Source organism: Penicillium diatomitis, assembly GCF_028827545.1.
Source record: "Penicillium diatomitis strain IBT 30728 chromosome Unknown utg000006l_segment0_segment0, whole genome shotgun sequence".
NCBI classification, from domain to species: domain Eukaryota; kingdom Fungi; phylum Ascomycota; class Eurotiomycetes; order Eurotiales; family Aspergillaceae; genus Penicillium; species Penicillium diatomitis.
In genome coordinates, this window is record NW_026623178.1 from 1,059,211 (window position 1) to 1,077,939 (window position 18,729).

General features: G+C 42.3%; 3 protein-coding genes across 3 annotated transcripts; 1 reads left to right on the forward strand and 2 right to left on the reverse strand.

Annotated features, from left to right (window-relative positions):
- Positions 1-68: 68 nt before the first annotated feature.
- optF (uncharacterized protein) lies at positions 69-3,320 on the reverse strand (the record flags this gene model as incomplete). Its single annotated transcript, XM_056935605.1, has 6 exons — positions 69-268; positions 368-637; positions 734-948; positions 1,019-2,346; positions 2,430-2,627; positions 2,940-3,320. 6 exons carry the CDS (start codon positions 3,318-3,320, stop codon positions 69-71), a joined length of 2,592 nt encoding a protein of 863 aa, XP_056789477.1.
- Positions 3,321-4,416: 1,096 nt separating this feature from the next.
- N7539_006004 (IQ calmodulin-binding motif protein) lies at positions 4,417-6,144 on the forward strand (the record flags this gene model as incomplete). The annotated part of the gene is made up of 5 exons (XM_056935606.1): positions 4,417-4,542; positions 4,632-4,706; positions 4,788-5,633; positions 5,697-5,842; positions 5,904-6,144. The coding sequence occupies 5 exons, from the start codon at positions 4,417-4,419 to the stop codon at positions 6,142-6,144; spliced, it is 1,434 nt and encodes a 477-aa protein (XP_056789478.1).
- Positions 6,145-6,921: 777 nt separating this feature from the next.
- On the reverse strand, positions 6,922-8,475 carry N7539_006005 (uncharacterized protein; the record flags this gene model as incomplete). Its single annotated transcript, XM_056935607.1, has 2 exons — positions 6,922-8,191; positions 8,282-8,475. The coding sequence occupies 2 exons, from the start codon at positions 8,473-8,475 to the stop codon at positions 6,922-6,924; spliced, it is 1,464 nt and encodes a 487-aa protein (XP_056789479.1).
- Between the last annotated feature and the right edge of the window lie 10,254 nt (positions 8,476-18,729).

An 18,729-nucleotide genomic window follows, 5' to 3' on the forward strand; every position in this document is an offset into this window, starting at 1 on the left:
ATCGTGCCAAGTCAGTGGAGGAAAGAAGATTGCATTCTTGCGTGATCATTATGTCGTCCAAACCATGTTCAACTCCATGACCCCTTTTCTGGCCCAAAGTAGCCTGCACTGGGAAGACGTTTGTACGGCGTGCCTTGCCCATCGGCAGTATGAGTATATACAGTATTACCCCACCACTTGAGTGGTCCAGCGGGCAGTGAAATGCAAAAAAAGATGATGACGGTAGAGACGGCGACACCACAATCCAGTGCGGCAGACAAGACGTAATCTAGACAAGTTGTATTAGTCAAATTGGCCAACATAATTGTACACTGCCAGAATCTTCTTCTCGTCAACTTCCAGCTTTCTTTGAAGAGTCTAGACGTACTGTATTTTGACCACCAAGCTGGTCTGCGACGTCGAATGAACCAGTTGAAGAGCACATTAGTCGCCCACCAAGAGGAGAAATTGACCCCAGTCGCAGGAGGCACAAGACTCATGGCTCCAAAAGCGACAGGCCACGAAAGATAGTTGACGTTTGTCCACCGTCGACCCAAACAAAACGTGATGATCACCAGGACAGGGCCGACCAGAAAGAACCACAAGAGTTTCCCGTAGATCTCACCTGGCGAGAACAACCGGCCTGGTCCAATGGCACCTACAGACAAACAAAGAATGCAAGCCAAGGTCAGTCAATTGAACATGTGGAGAAGCCTCAAGCGTGACTTGTTCATGCCCTGGAGGAATGACTTACCCCAAATCAAGGATGACGAATACGTCACGCGACCGTGCGGACAAGTGAAATTACCATCGGCATCAGGTGTACAGACCTCGTCGAATGTCGTGATCATGAACACGGTGACACCACACTGTACAATGGCACCCAAAAGAGCTGCGATACCTTGAGCAGCGAAGACGGTGCGGGGAGATATGTGCATGTAATGAGCAAGCTTCATATCCGCAACAAATCTGGAACATGATCAGGACTCGCCGCCGAACAAGAGCTTCACTCGGAATGAGGGGGGAAGCTGTAACATACTCAATTCCCTGTTGAATGGCAACGTAGCCGTAAAATTTGAAAATCATGTTCGCCATGGGATGGCCGCGCATCGCATATCCCCCTATGAACTCGGACAATAGATTGAGCTGGTTGCTACTAATGTTGGTCAAAGCTTTGATGACTCCCACCGGGATGAAATAGATGGTGGGTAGTACGAATGCCAGGAACACGGCCCAGATGGGAAGTTCTGTGCGCCACACTTCATTTGTGACCACGCTCAGCACAAACATGACCACGGTGACGACGCCAAACCACCACCAGGGCACTCTTCGATAGGTGGCCATAATGCGGGCATGAATATCGCGTTCGTTGGTTCCCTTCCACTGTCGCCAGAGGTCGTGGCCGTGGTAGAGAATGATGTGCACAAAGATCCCCGTGAGGTTGGCAAAGGCTACCCCAAAGGTCATGGCGTAGCCCACCGGTAAAAACATGGGCGAGTACGCTTGATATGCCGTTTGGTTCACCGTGCCATCAGGGCCCATGATCCGGGAAGTGTTGTAGGCGTGACCTGTGTTGTCGAACGTGTTGGAGTTGAGCAAGGGTAGATAGGCCGAATACCAGGTATTGGTGTAGTACAGAATCGGACAAATCAACCAGTAGAATATAGCAAACGAGCCCATGACATTCAGCCCTGCCCAGAAGGGCACCAAGAGTGGGCTGCCATTCGCATACACAATTTGCGCCCAGTCAAAGGTCAAGATGGACATGCCGAGGCCAGTGACCTGGCCGAATAGTTGGTTGACCACGACATTGGAGGGGACAATCCAGCATACGAAACTGAAAGTACTGAGACCGGTGAAGAGGTATCCGGGGGCAAAATACCAGAGCGCACCCCCGAGAAAGACCACGAGAAAGAAGCGAAGACGAGTGATGCGCCACCCATCCGCCAAGAGATTCTCTCGCGAATGCAAGGTGGCCAGGAGGGCCGCGTTGGACAGCACTTGCGGCCAAATCATCGAGGCCGGGGTGATCAGCCAACGTGCAGCTAGTCCCGCCAGTCCGAAGCCGAACAGCTGGGTTGTCACACAGAGGAGGACTTCAAAGCCGCCGTCGGAGCGCATGCCGTAGAACTTGACGGCGGCCTGTATGACCTGGGTCGCGGCAGCCGAGCCGAAGGAGACATTAGCCATGATGGCGATGAGGGCATGCTCTTTGATGTTGAAATGTCGATCCGGATTCAAGATGCCGATGGGCATCCACCGGGCCCAGAGACGTCCGACGGGAAAGGCCAGCAGTTGGGCGACCAACGAATTGATGGACACGCTTGGCTGACGGAGACTGAAAAACTGATTCAATCCGGATCCGATCTGAGGAGATGCATCAGTTAAGGTATGATGAGGTCTCCGAGAAAGACCTCCTCCACGGGCAACGAGGTTCTCTGGCTACCTACGATCGTGAATAACAGTCCAATGACCCACATCCGGACAGTATTGACCGGGACAGAGGCATCGTCCTTGGGCCGGACGACTGCTCGAACCTCGGGAAACGGGGAGTCATCTGCACTGTAGGGGAGAACACGCTCGGCATCACCGTCGCGCAAGATCGTGATGTCGTCCTCGCCTTTGAGATCAGCGTGTGAGGTGGGAATCTGGAATGTGAAGGCATGTTGAGTCAACCAGTGCAGGTGGGCATGGGGGATATGAACCCGGACGGAGAACAGAAACGGTGTGCCAATTCCGACATCATGCCGACCGTCTGGGATGAGCCATGCGTCCCATCTCCGATATTGCCAAGCCTTCGCTCGGAATACCCGTGCCTCCTCGAGAAAGTCTCTCGAGAGTAGAGACGCTCTACGCCGGATGAATCATGATGCCGGGCGACGGCAACGAGGGACTCGGAAGAACACATTTGACCAGAGAATGCAGCGGTGAGGTGTGACTCGGTCATGTCACCAACGTACCTGGACGGGTGAGGCACCACCTCCCGGCTTGTCTTCGCGACCGATTGACAGCACCTGAAGATCAGTAGGATGGGGGCTCTCCTGTGGCCCATCCACAGGGATCCCCCCGCGACCGATCGCTTTCCGTGCATGAACACGCTGGAACCCCCGCGCGTCGAGAACGTCCGCGACAGTCGTCTGCGTGCGGGTCAAGCCGATCACCGTCGACTTGGGCTGCTGTCGAGCGCATCGACCCGCGGAGTCAGGCGGTACGACTGTGGTACTCGACCACTCGTGGGAGTATGGGAGGGGTTGGGAGGCTGAAGATCGCAGCACAGCACAGACACGACGTTGTAGCAAGATGAGACACGAGAACATTCGGATCGCACCACCTGTCGGCATGTGCCGCACCAGCTGTGACGGAGTGGAGCAGCGACATCCGGGCTTAACCCCGATCGGTGACGTGGTGCATCCAAGTCCCGCCATTCCGGTACAGTCACGACTCACTGGTACCTGGTAAGCTTGTGCCCGTTGGTGTCACTTGTACCTCGAAGGCTCCAGTCGGAGTGCTGAAAGATAAGGCACGATGGAGCTATGGAGCTTCAACCCTGCCAATTCCGGCAAGTCGGGTGCCCGGCGATAATTCCCTCAAAGAGTGCAGTCGGACGTGGAAAGAGCAATGCGACCGACTGGGGATGATCAATCGGAGCTCACAGGCAATGCAAGTCTGCTAGACCAGTGGCATATGACGAATAATTCCCAACATGGAAGTAATGAGGCTGATGTAGGTTGTACACGCTCCCAGGTGAGAGCCAAGATTGGAATGATTGACGGAGCAGAATAGAAGCAGACTGTGGGATTGGCCGTCTTCAGGAAAAGGATGGAACTAGTCGGGTATAAAAAGCGGAGCGATAAAATCTCGAAATCTGTTGCAGTACAGGGGCACTGGCATTGCTAATGAACCACTCCCAGATCAAGAGCAGAGATCAAGGTACAGCGTCTTGACAGGTATTGGAAGACTTGAGGTTCACGCTGCAACAACATAATAACTACACAGTCCTTCCAGTGAACCTTTTGTCCGATTGCGGGTGTTGATACGGGTCCTAATTTGGAGCGTGCGTTTATTGAGGAGGCCTTGTTTACTGTTGTCGCTATCGCGGGTCAACAAGATAAGCTACCGTCTAGCAAATGTAGTCCGCCTGGCAGGCTGACATAGTCCCTGGCCATGAGTTGATTGCCTTGTGCATAAGGCAATACTATCAAGTCATGCGTCGCCACAAGTGGCTGTGCGTCATCGCCCACATGCATAGCTCGGATCTAATACTATCCAGGACCGTGGTTATCGATAAGCATAATGACTCCATCGGCAGGAGGCCCCCACGTCGTGGTGATTAGACTCCAACAGTAGGCTCCCAGATTCTAGCACTAACATGGCAGGTGCCTATGGTTCTACGGTCGCAGCCTTCTCGAGAACCCTTTCTGACTCGTCACATCGACCATGACTGCAGCTATGATGCCAGCTTCAGTAGAGCAAGAGCCACACAACTCGCCCGCTACGCATCAAAATGCCACGACTGACGTCACGCCCGCTTCTAACCCAGAGCAAGCAGCGCGTACGATTCAGGTACGACCTAGTCCTCGAAGTTCTCACCAAAGGCCCAATACCTCTGATATGTGTCTCGGCAATACTCATCGATTATCGTGTGCCTTCAGAGAACTTACCGTGGGTACCGCACTCGTCGCGAACTCGGTGGCTGTGGGATTGCTGCCCCCTCTCGATGGCTCCAGGTGCGTGTGAAAACCCCCATCCTCCTGCTTTTGCACCGGTGGGGAATATTTGTCTATCTTACTGATTACATGTGCCATTAGACCCTAGATATTGCCCGTCAGCAGCGCATTGATAATGCGACACCACCCGAAATCAGTTCAGACGAGGGATTGACAAAGGATGACGAAACTGAATCCGACGAAGATCTCGACGGCAATCTCAATACCGCACAAAAAAATTGGCAGCGGGCAATCAGCATCGCAAAACAAGCAACAGGAAGCGAAGAATCCGCAGCGGATGGTACAGATGATGGGGCCTCCCATCGTTCAGGCGCAAAGGCCTCGGCTTGCCCGCACAAAATGATGGGCCTGGAATACTTCCTGGAAATGGTCGATTCCAAGCACCGTCATGGCAGCAACTTGCGAGCTTACCACGCCGCATGGAAGGAATCGCCATCCAACCAAAATTTCTTCTACTGGCTGGATCACGGGGAGGGCAAGAATGTAGAGCTTCCACAGTGCACCCGGGAGCAACTGGAAAAGGACCAAGTTCGTTATTTGACTCCAAGCGAGCGATTCAATTACTTGGTCGAGATCGACGACGCAGGTTTGTTGAGGTGGGCGAAGAATGGTGAGCTTGTTGAAACGGACAGTAGCCGGTTTCAGGATAGCTTACATGGGGTGGTTCGAATCGAAGAACATGAGGCCAGCAATCAAGAGGATTCTACTCAGCACACTAACGAGCTAGCAGTACCCGCTCCAGCCTCTGCGGACGTACCGCCCTCCGATGTGGTCATCAGCAACACAGACACCAAGAACCCGAATGTATCCGCCAAGGAAGATTACGAACTGGACAAGGCTGTGAAGAATTTCTCAAAAATCCGACCCGCTGTGGTTTATGACCATTTTGCTGGCGGACTGTCTATCAAGAACGGCATGTGGATTTTTGTGAGTCATTAATTCCCTTCGATCAGCTTTCAAGGCCCGTTATTGACCGGTTATAATTTGTAGGTGGCAGATACCTCTTTCCGAATTTACATTGGAATTAAGGCGCCAGGAGCCTTCCAGCACAGCTCATTTTTACGAGGAGGAAGGATATCTGCCGCGGGTTTGATCAAGACCCGGAATGGACAGATCCGTGGCTTTGCACCGTTGAGGTAAATGAATATCCCCGAACCCTGCAACGCGTGGTAGGGAATTTGATCTGACTGTATCCAGCGGTCATTATCGTCCTCATCTTTCCAACTTTCGCGCGTTCCACCGTTCGCTTCACGAACGTGGTGCCGATCTGTCGCGAGTGTCGATGACCAAATCCTATGCCATCCTAGCTGGAGTCGAAGGATGGACACGGACCAAACGAAAGGTCAAGGGTGCGAAAAGGAAGCTGGGGGAAGCCAAGCAAAAAATAAACCTCACCCATGCTCGCTCGGACAAGCCCACGGACGAGCCTGCTCGGTGATTGCCAGAAACGAATAGATATCATCACAAGCCAAGGAAGCCTTTCGAGGCGGGAGACGCAAACGGTATTCAGATCCACTGTTCGCTCATCTGCCGCCTAGCCTGTACCCGCACATACCTTTCGGTCGTGTTTAAGGGGCTCATGATCCAGGGTCCTGGAGGCTTTTGACCTCTTGACCTTGTTGGTGGATGATCACTATGCTATTCAAACCTGTCATTGCCGATGCCTGTTGGTTCCTGTCGGCAAGGTGCTTTTCGGTCACCCACATGAGTATCTTGCAAGGATTCGGTGGCTGGAGAAGAAGCATGCTCGCGTTCACAAAAAACGGGTGCATGACTGACCCACGTGCGGCGTGCGCGATCAAGCCCGCGAATCGTTCTCTCGCCCGTGTCTCTGCTGCATCCATTTACTCCACCAAAGAAGCCGACTCTAACTGATGGGCAAAAGAAATGGACAGCTGAAAAGTCATTTGCACCGAAGGTTTTCGGCTCCCAGGGTCGCCGCTGTCAGTATCTTACTTGCAAGAGGTGAAGTGATGTCTACCGAATCTGAATTCGCTGGGGGATTACTGTAATCTGCAGCATCTCAATGTTTCAAATTGAGATTCGGCAAAATTCCCCCGGTTCATTCTGGTTGCTGCCATAGATTTACCAAACATTACAGCAATTGCCTAGGTCAATATGTGTATTATTTCATGGAGTATCCATTCCAAAGGTGCCTTCACAAATAATAAATGACAAGCAAGCAGTCGCTGCAGATATTGATCTCTTTCCTCCCTCAGAGCCGTGACGCGAGCTTGTCATTCACTCCACGCAAGGGGTAGTCGTGAGACTTACTTTTACTTCTCACACGCTCTCCGTCCTGTGGACGTATATAGTGTGCCTCTACTGCCGGATTATAGCCCAGTCCCGAGACATGCTTCACTTCCTCGTCTGAAACGGAATTACTAACTTTCCCGTCCGCTCGCTTGTAGATCGTCACTACCACAGCACCTCCTAGGCCCAGGTTGTGTTGAAGTGCGACATGTACACCAGGTACCAGCCGGTTGTTGGCCCAGCCACGAAGCTGCCAAGTTAGCTCGGCACACTGAGCGATTCCTGTAGCACCAAGCGGGTGCCCCTTCGAGATCAACCCACCCGAGGGATTGACCACAGGACCTTTACCTCCGTATGTGATGTCTCCTCGGCGAACCATCTCATGCGCCTTTCCGGGCTCGGAAAATCCGAGCGCATCTAGAAGAAGGAGTTCATTCGTCGAGAAGCAGTCGTGGAGCTCGCAGACCTTGATGTCTTGAATGCAGACACCCGCCTCCTGCAACGCCAGTCTCGCTGCCTCTCGCGACATCTGAAAACCGACTAAGTCGATTGCACTGCCCGAATAGACTTCGGGTCCATCTGTCAGTAATGCCTGGCCCGCGATCAAGATTGCTTGGGATTTCAAGGATGGCCGTGCGTCTAGAAAGCGCTGGGAGACCATTACCGCCGCCGCAGCTCCGTCACTGGTTGGGGAGCACTGCAGTTTGGTGAGCGGTCCGTACACCGGAGTCGATTTCAAGATTTCGTCGAGCGAATACGCTTGCCTGAACTGGGCGTAAGGGTTCTTTTGAGAGTGCTCGTGGGAAATGCGAGCAATCTCGGCAAAATCGTCCGGTTGGGCCCCGTATCTAGGAACAGCAGAAGGAAGAGTCAGCCACCTGTGAAGCATGAGATTCTTCACGCGGGCTTGATCGGAAGAAAGGGCATACTTTTGCGTGTACTCTTGGCCGGCGTTTCCGAAGTATTGCGCATTTCGTGGTGCGTCATGTTTCCCAAATGTATCTTCCATCAGCTTGGTTGAGGGTCCGAGGGGACTGGGACGATCATCCCATACACTTTTGATCGAACCCGGTCGCATTTGTTCAAATCCGACAATCAGAGCACAGTCCACGAGTCCCCCTTGGATGAGACGGCGGGCCGTGTGTAGACCAGTACTGCCTGTGGCACACGCATTGTTGACATTCAACACGGGACATCCTGTCATTCCCAAGCTATAGGCAATTCGCTGACCACTAGGAATCAAAGTCAAAGCTAATTAGATGAAACGCTTCGAACGGTTGTGAAGTGTATATGGTTGTCATAAGAGCGGTATGGTTTCATACCAGGTCGTGTCGCCGTAGCAATAGCATGCAATTACTTGCTGCACTTGATCGTAATTCACTTTGGCGTCAATCAGCGCTTTCACGGCGGCTTCATAACCCAGTTCGGGATACTCTCTGGTTCGACGGGGCTTGAGGAACTGAGTCAGCCCCACTCCGAGGATATAGGCATCGCTGGGTGAAGCTTGGGCGGACATTCTGGAACTTGAAATTCTTGATCTTGGCTAGTATGGCAACGGTGAAATTCAATATAACGTGAAGATGAAGAAGGAGCATCAAATCTCATATTGTACTCTTGCCGAAAGGCCGAGGCACGACAATTTGGAGGTGACGGGATAATCTAATCGATTGATGTACCTACACATATAAGCTAAGTATAAACCCCGCATTTTCGGGTGGGTTTAATGCACGGCCCAGCCTCTTCCATCCATCCCCACACAAGCGGCACCTGAGGCGACAAGGCAATCGCCTTTCTATCGTCAGATTCAAGATCCTCGCAAAAACCGACGAGACGAAGTGGAAGGTTTTCGTAGCGCAATATACATAAGAAGTGTATCCTTGGTCATCCAAAAACGCATCAACGTACTCAAATGGATGTAACATTCTGGTTGTCAACAAGTAAGGTAAAGCTAAGGCTAGAAGGTCCGGAGCGCCCAATAGAGCTAAGAGTAATAGTAAGAGTTGTTGCGAATACGACAGGACTGGACGGACTCAGGATGAAAGAGAGGATAGGACATGGGAGGACAGGGACACGCCCACCAAGTGTGCCACGCACACCACGCGCACCACCTCAAAACTTGGGATATTACTGTAGCTTCTTCTTCGTTCTCTTTTCTCCAGCTCTTAGGATTCTTGATACCACGCAGTTAAGTTTGAATAAAAGTCTATGAGCCTGTGACGGGCCAGAGCCCGGTGGTTGACCATATGCTATGGCCTTCCGGATACCACCTAGGTAGAAGGGGTCTGAGCGGGGTCCTACCCGAGATAGGATCGACGCTGTTGAGGACCGCGACCGACTCCTATCCTTTCTTCTTTCCTTCCTTAAGACTGTTGAAAACAGCATGTTGGCCTAGTACAATTGAATCAATTCTGCTACAGCCCTTCACACTAACAACTTGGGCATAAATAAAGCTAATGCTAGTAAAAGCGATAATGATAAATAAGGAAAACAAAATAGTACGTTACTCCTATATCTTTCGGTTAATAAAGTATATATAATATATAGAGCACGTTAACGATACAGAATTTGGATCTTAGATAGTAACGTAATTCCCGGCCAAGCGAGACACCCGGCCAGGCGAGATACCCAAACTTATTAGAAAATTTCAAAATCGATTCTCTCAACCAACACCTATTAATCTAGCTAAATATAGCGATTTTTACATGAATTAATCCTGTGGCTAATCTCTCTACACCTACTACACCTAGGCGGGGCTCTCTTCGCTGGTTAGTCTGCCTGAATAGGTAATTCGCCCTGCCTATACGATTCTACCGTAGGTACTTCTGCTAGTAAATCTAGCTACGTAACTAGCTATAGGCCCTCTTCGATAGTTAAACCCTCTTCGTAAGGTATATATCTAGTTAAACGATTACGCTTCTTTACTATCTTCTTATTCGCTACGCGTAGATTCGCGTTTTCTTACGCTAGTAGCGCGGTATTATATAGCGCTATATAGTAGCCCTTAATAATCTAATCTAGTATAGTCTTTAATAGGCTCGGAGGGCTATTCGACCGCTACTTTAGTAGATCTTTAAGTATCGAAGCTTACTTTTATAGCTAAATTACGGTTCTAGGTATTTTTAGTATAAATTAGCTAGATCTACTTATTAGCTAGCTACTTAGTAATATAGGTATTCGTAGAGAGATATTAAGCTTCGAAAGTACTCTTTCTATATCGACTAGTACTAGACTACTAGCTATAAAGCTATTCTAAATAATAGCTAGCTATTAGAAGGTCTCTAGCCGCGTACGTTAGTAATTATCTAAGAAATTAAACTTATCGATATAGTTATATCCTCTACGTATAAGATTACTTATAAAGCGACTATATATATACTTAAGGACTATAAAGTACCTAATATTAAGCGGTTATAGTAGATACGAAGAATATAAAGGTATATAAAGAGGAATAATATTATTTTCTATATAGATTCGGTCGAATTATAGTATAAGATAGCTCCTATAGCTATTAAGAATTAATAGCTAAAACCGGCCTCGTATATATAAATTTATATATAGGATAAAGTACTTTTATAGCTAGCGAAGGCCTATATTATCGGTAGTCTAGCCGTTATTTAAGACCTTAATCCGCTAGTCTTTTAGTAGGTTCTTAAACTAACCTATAATAGTAACTTTATCCTTAAAGATTATATATAGCAGAAGCTATGATATATAGGTAATAAGTTAATAGTTAACTAGCTAGTCGGTTAACTAGTTCGGGAACAGACTTAGAGTATAGAGTTAGTTAGATAAGTTAACTAGTTAGTTACCGTGAACTAGTAAGTTTACTAATTAGTTAGTTAGCCGACTAGCGAGTTAGTATTAACTAGTAGGTTAGTTAGCTAGTTAATAGATATAGACTTAGGGAGTTAAGGAGGAGATTATATAATCGATATTTACGTTTATAAGATCAGATATTTACCTATACGTTATTAATAGAAGCCTTACGCGTATATATACGCTAGAGCCTAAGGATTATTTACCTTTCGGTTTACTTCTATAGAGGAATCTTCTATCTAGGACTTTCTATAAGGATTCTACTATCTTACTATAGCCCCGCCTACGATAGGTATTTAAGGTAGTACTTTATCTTTCTTATTTCTTTCTTTCCTTTTTCCCCTTCGTCTTAGTTTTCTTTATTATATAGGATATAGTTACTTTATCTTCCTTCTTCTATATATAGGTTCTCGTAGCTATACTACCTAGGAGATATATAAAAACTAAGACCTTTAATATTCTTTTTGCCTTTATACGATAGACCGGCGCTTACTATAAGTTATTAAGTCTTTATATATTACCTTCCCTTATTTTTCTCTTTTCCCTTTAAACGATCGATATAATAGTATCTATTAATATAGTACGCCTAGGTATTAATAAAGAACCCGGTTAGGAAGAGTCGCGTAGTATATATCGATAGAGCTTCTTAGCTAGACCTAACGATCTTCCCTATAAAAACTATAATATATATTTTATTTAGATTACGCCTTAGCTAGATAATCTACTCGAGTATTTACGCGATAGAAAACTTAGCCGTAAGAACTTTATCGACTTAGTATATAATAAACCTAGGTTTATATTCGACTTAATACGGGATATATAGCGAGTAACGGTCGACTACTTATATTATCTTAATAACGAAGTAGAGGAATAACGCGGATAGCTCGCTATAGCTACCGCTAAGATAGTTAAACTAATAAACTAGAAGATAATAAATAATAAGCTTCTCCGTAAGTCCGAGGAATATACCGATCTTAATACTACTACTATTAAGCTTTTATAGATAATCCTCTAGTAGATCTATATCTCCGCCGATCGAATTAAAATAAGCTACCTTATATCTCCTACTAACTAATATAAATAGTATAAAGCTACTATAGATATTACTATAATAGGCTATTCTAATTCTATATATACTATATATAAATTTAAGATCCCTAATCTATCCTTACTTACTAATAGAAAGAAAATAACTTAGGAAAACTAGAAGATCGCGATAGAGCGTAAGCTATATAGTATAGGACTAGATCTTACCGATTCCTTAGCTTTAGACTATACTTACTCTCGATATAGAGGTATAGCCGAATAGAATATTAATTAATATATAATAGATATAGCCTCCGAGCGATACTAGAACTATAACGACCTCTTTAAGTATCTTAGATCTATCTTCGGCGACTATAATAAAGCTATATACTCTAAATAGGATTTCTAGAACTTAGAGATATAGGGTAGCTAGTTATTTAGCGACTTCCTATCTTAGTTCTCTTATCTCTTCGACGCTAGCGAACTTATTATAGGTAAGCGCTAGAAGAAGTACGCCCTCTAGAACCGCTTAACTCCCCGACTTCGGAAGATTATCGATATTAACTTAATCGATAAGTCCCTTATATCCTTTACCGAGTTTAGCTATAAGATTAGAAAGAAGTATAACGCTCTTTACCTAAGTAGCTAGATCTCCGCTTAGCGATATAGCTAGACTACTAATAATAAAAGTACCGATCTATCTAGAGCGTCGAAGGTATATTTCTCTAAGAAGTCTAATAATAAGACTACTACTATAACTCCGGTATTATCTAGTACTACGCCTCGCGGGATAAAGGTAATCCTAGTACTTAACGCTAAGAGTCTAGATAGAGAGACCCGTACCCGCTATATAAAGAAAGGACGATACTTTAGATATAGATAGACCGGATATATATCTTCTAAGTATCCTAGTAAGAAATATACTACTTTAGTAGCTAAGATATTAGTACCTAATCCTAGTTATATAGAAGAGATCTCTAAACCCTCTAAGACGGGAAAAGCCTAAGCCTAGAATAAGTCTCTCTTCTAGGTATAAGTATTATAAAAGTAGTTATATCTTTAGATTTATATATAGTATTAGGAAATAACGAATAATTTACTTTTCTAATTATACTTATATCTAATAGTTAGTTAATCTATATAACTACTTTACTCGATACTAGAGTAATATCCTATATAGCTATTAATAAAGGATTAGCCTATACTATCTAAGATATTTAGAATATTCTATAGATACCTTTACCCTAGTTAGTAAAAATAGAGGGATATAATAGGAAAGATAGAAACGCTATTACCTATATAATCGTTCTAACTCTCTAGATCGATAGATAATAGTTTTATTAGATACTATTCCTTATTACCGGTTTAGATTATTACTATATAATTATCGGATAAGCCTAGTTTATATATTATTAAGTATTATTAGATTATATAAATTACCGAATCTAGTAGCCTACTAAAGTTATTCTAGTAGATAAGATAGTCGGGAAACTAACTCTAGAGATCCTCCTACCGGTATTAACGCGTCCGCGGGTTATAAATTAGAAATATTAGGTATATACCGAAGTCTATAACCGGGAAATAGAGTAACTAATCGAGTAGGAGCGGATCGATAGATCTCGGGTTACTTTAACTATATATAACGCCGAATATTAACTTCCTAAAGAGTTCTTAAGTAATTATATATAAGCCTATAAGGTATTTAGCTATATAATAGCTAGGAATAGAGAACTAGTAGTCCTAGCTTCTTAACTATCTCGCGTAGAATTAAATACTATATTTCTAAGTCCCGCTCGAGCTTTTATTAGTCGAGTAGGGTTTAAACGCTATATATAGGCTAAGGATACCGAAGTATTTATTACTACTCTTAATAAGATTAACGCGGTAATTACGGAACTAGCTCCTAGGAATAAAGTAGTTATAGAGAAGAAGTCTATTTAATAGTAAATTCCTAAGATATACTATAATCTATAGAAGTTCTTCTTATAATATAAGTCCGACGTTCTACTACTATATTAGGGCCTATTCGACTATAAGATCCTTCTTAATAGAGAGTAGAGACTAGGCTATTATCCTCTCTATAAGATAAACTAGAAGGAGCTTAAAATAGTTTAAAAGTACCTTTTCGAGAACTTATAAAAGGGCTTTATTATTCCGTCGAGGTATCCCTTCGCTTCTCTAATCCTAATAGCGAAGAAGATAGATAGCGGACTACGCTTCTATATAGACTACCGATAACTAAACGTAGTTATAGAAAAAGATATCTACCTATTACTACTTATTAACGAGATAATAGACCGGTTAGCCTATATAAGACGCTTTACTAAACTTAATATATAGTAGGGATTCTATCGACTTAGAATAGCGGCGGACTTAGAAGATCTAATAATATTTATAACTTAATATAGGATCTTTAAGTATAAGATTATACTATTTAGGTTATATAGTAGATCTATCTCCTTCTAATAGTATATTAACTAGGTATTTAGGGATCTCTTAGATATAGTTACTATTATATTCGTAGATAATATCCTAATCTTTAGTAAGAACCCCGAGAAGTATATTAAATATATTCGGGCTATAATCTAACGATTATAAGCTATAGGACTTTAGGTAGTAATCTATAAGTATAAGTTCGACTGAACTAAGACTAAGTTCTTAGGTTTTATTATAGGAGTAGATAGAGTAAGGACTAACCCTAAGAAGATTAAGGCTATTTATAAGTAGTAAACTCCTATAATAGTTAAAGGAGTTTAGTCCTTCCTTAGGTTCTATAACTTCTATCGTCGTTTTATTACTATCTATAATTATATCGCGAAGCTACTTTACTAACTTATAAAAAAGGACTATATATTTATATAGAGCGAGAACTATATAAATACCTTCTAGTAACTAAAAACTACTCTTTCTTCGGCGCCTATCTTAGTATACTACTATCCGGAGAGGGAGATAAGACTAGAAATAGATATCTCGAAGGATATTATTATAGGAGTACTATCCTAGAAGTAGGATAGGTTATAGTACCCTATTAGGTTCTTCTCTAAGACTATATTACTTAGGAAGTAGAAGTAGGATATCTACGACCGGGAGATACTAGCGATTATAGAGAGTATAGATAATTAGCGGACTAAGCTATCGGGACTATAATATAAAGAAAGATTTAAAGTCCTAATAGATTACCGGGCGTTAGAGTACTTTATATTATTAAAACTTCTAAATACTTATTAAGCTCGCTAGGGTTTAAAACTTTCTTAGTACTATTTCGTTATCCGCTACCGACTAAGATAATAAAATACTCTTACGGATATATTATCCTACTTCTAGGTTAAATAATAAAGGGAACCAGAGAGCTAGATATTACTACCGGAATCCTACTTAGATCTCTAGATCGTAAATAAGTATAAGGCTATTCGAATTAACTAACTCTATATTAGTAGTAACTTAATTAAATAGTTACTCTTAGTAAACCGGGATAACCTAGAGCTAGAAGTATAGTATTAGGAAGCTAAATAGGAGAATTCCTTAAGTAGATTCGACTTATAAGAAGAGGTACTAATCTATAATAAGAAGCTTATAGTCCTAGTATATAGATAGCTATAAACCCGGTTAATCTCCGAAGCCTATAATTAACTATCTTTAGTCTACCTAAGTACTAAGAAGCTTTAGAAGTTCCTAGTAAGCTATTTTTAGTAGAAGACTCTCCGCTAGAATATTATTTAGTTTTCGGATAACTATATAATATATAAGTATACTAAAACCTAGCGAATAAAGACTCTAGGACTCCTAAACCTATTACCGATACCGGATAGACCCTAGTAGTATATCTCTATAGACTTTATATATCTACTAAAAGACCGATATAGATATAATAATATCTTAATAGTAGTCTATAGATTAACGAAGTAGATAGTTTATATACCCTTATTTAAGAATACTATAGCTAGGGATCTAGTAAAGTTATAGTTAATATACTATTATAGATAGATAGGACTTCCGGACTTAATTATATCGGATAGAGGACTATAGTTTATTATATTATTCTAGAAGACCCTATATAAGTTAATAGAGATTAAGCAGAAGTTATCTACTCTATATTACCCTTAAATAGATAGATAGTCGGAAAATATAATCTAGTTACTATCTTAATAACTACGCGTCTTCGTAGATAAGTTCGCCGATAACTAGTCTAGCCTACTACTAATAATAGACTTTACTTAGGCGATTTTACCTTATAAGTCGACTAGGATCTTACTATACTATACTAAACGTAGATATAAGCTAAGAATAATAGTTAATTAGTAACTTAGTAGTAGCGGATAGGATCTCTATAGGCTAGACCGAGAGGTAGCTCGAGACTAGATAGATAAAATTCGCTAAGTTTACGAGTTTATATAGGATAATATAGCTAAAGCGTAGGAATATTAGCGTATCTAGGCGAATTAATATCGTAGGAAGCTAAACTTCGATATTAGAGATCTTATTATAATTACGATAAAGGATAATCGGTAGATCGTAAAAGAGCCGTTAGGTAAACTCCGTCCGAAAGTAGAGGGGCCTTTCCGGATTATCGAGAAGATAGGGTATACTTTTCGACTATAACTACTAGAAGGATTATTACGATATAATATCTTTAATCCGAAGAAGTTACGCCGTATAATAAGTATAGATCTACTTCTAGGATAGCCTATCCCTAAACCGGCGATATAGGTTATACTAGAGCCGGAGTATAATATAGAGATAATCCTTACTTCGCGAATTAACTAGTCGAAGCTTTAGTATCGAGTAAAGTAGATAGGATTCGAGAATAATATAATATAGTATAATATTAGTAATTTCCGGACTATAGCTTCGAAACTCCGGGAATATTATAAAACCTACCTATCCCGTCCTAGACCTCTAGTAAACCTTAACTATTAGTTAGAGTATAAGACTCTTAATAAGGAGCTACTAGTACGCCTAGACGATAATATACTATAATATTACTATACCTAAGAATAGTCGCGAGTCTAAATAGGGGGTAATATAATATATAGGTAATAAGTTAATAGTTAACTAGCTAGTTAGTTAACTAGTTCGGGAATAGACTTAGAGTATAGAGTTAGTTAGATAAGTTAACTAGTTAGTTACTATAAACTAGTAAGTTTACTAACTAGTTAGTTAGCTGACTAGCGAGTTAGTATTAACTAGTAGATTAGTTAGCTAGTTAATAGATATAGACTTAGGGAGTTAAGGAGGAGATTATATAATCGATATTTACGTTTATAAGATCAGATATTTACCTACGCGTTATTAATAGAAGTCTTACGTATATATATATATTAGGAGGTCTGTATCGTAGGATAGAGAACCTATTAGCTAGGCAGAGAGTCTAAGTCTATGGTTATGATTTTCAAAGACTAAATCTTAGGGTATAGTAGACTTTACTAGTTTATATAATATATATATAGGGATTCCGTGTACTAAGTCCCTATAGCCCTATATAGAGCCTTTAGGGTTGTTATCCTAAGGCGACGTAGGGTCGATTCGATCGTGAATTATCCTAAGTTACTACGTATAAGTACGCCGTAATAACTATTATCCCTTTCTATACTAGTTATCCCGACTAGGGATATTCTTATCTAGGGAATACCGTAGTCCGGACTTTATCGTGGTACTAAGGGAAGGAATCGTAGGTATATCGTATACGGAACGCTATATCCTTAAATTTAGGAGATATAGATATAAATAAAGGATTACTATATTATATAGCCGTAATCTCCTACTACTATCGGCGATACTATTTAAAAGAAATCGCGGTAGGGCGCTTAATCCCTATTTACCTAATTAATATCGGTCGGGGAGCTAGGAATCTATTCGCGATAGGATATTTTATTAACGATTCGTCCCCGAAGATTTATAGAATCGATTTTCCCTATAGATAAGGAGATTTTTAATTTTAATCTACTTCCCTTATTTAAGCTTAGTTCTAGAATATCCCGTCGTTATCGGAATTGTTATCGCTACGAGGCTACTAGCGGAATAGGCTATATGTCTCCTATACTAAACTTCGTGACCGTAAGCCCCGATTTTCTCTAGTATCTAAAGTATTTCGGTAGGGCTAAGGTAGAGTATAACTATCTAGTTACGATAGTCTCTTTCGCTATAGAGTACGAGTTTAATCGCTTAGGGTCGGTACTCTGTAATAGCTATAAGGGTAACTATAATATATATAAGACTATAAGTTTTCTACTCTTTTCCGAAATACTTCCGAATTACTAATAGGTCGTAAGACTCCCGTATTAATAATCTAGGATATATAGATATTCTATTTTCTTTTAAAGATTTACTAGGTAATCTTTAATAGTACCTAGGAGATTACTATAGCGCCTAGGCTATTATATATTCCGGTTTAGCCGGTCGGTATTTATTCCGATCTATTCTAGATAAGTAAGGACCTTACTATAACTTTCTTAGGGGTTATATAGGCCTATAAGAAAGAGTATATATTCGAAGGTCTGAAGTATATATAAAAGGTATAGATCGCCTGTGATTCTTTAATAATTTATTCTAATAAATTCTCTTTATAGAGGTACTATTATTTCTATTTAGAAAAGATAGCGTTACGTTACTAGAACCTAATTACGGCTTTCGGTCCTCTCTTAATACGTATAGACTAGTATCTCGGTCTTAAAGAAGGGGACGCTAGGTTTATATTATAGTAGACTAGGCTAGTTAACTTTACCGAGCGCTTAGAGACTATAATAACTATAAATAGTATACTTAGGGTAGAAGCGACTACGATAAAGAATATAGTATTAGAGTTTATAGAGTATTTCTAAGATAAATTATAGCGGGTTCGGTCTAGTTTCGTCTTATACGTTTCTATATATTTTTAAACTTCGCGATAGATTATTTTATATTTTATATATTCTCTTTAGGTACCTATTTA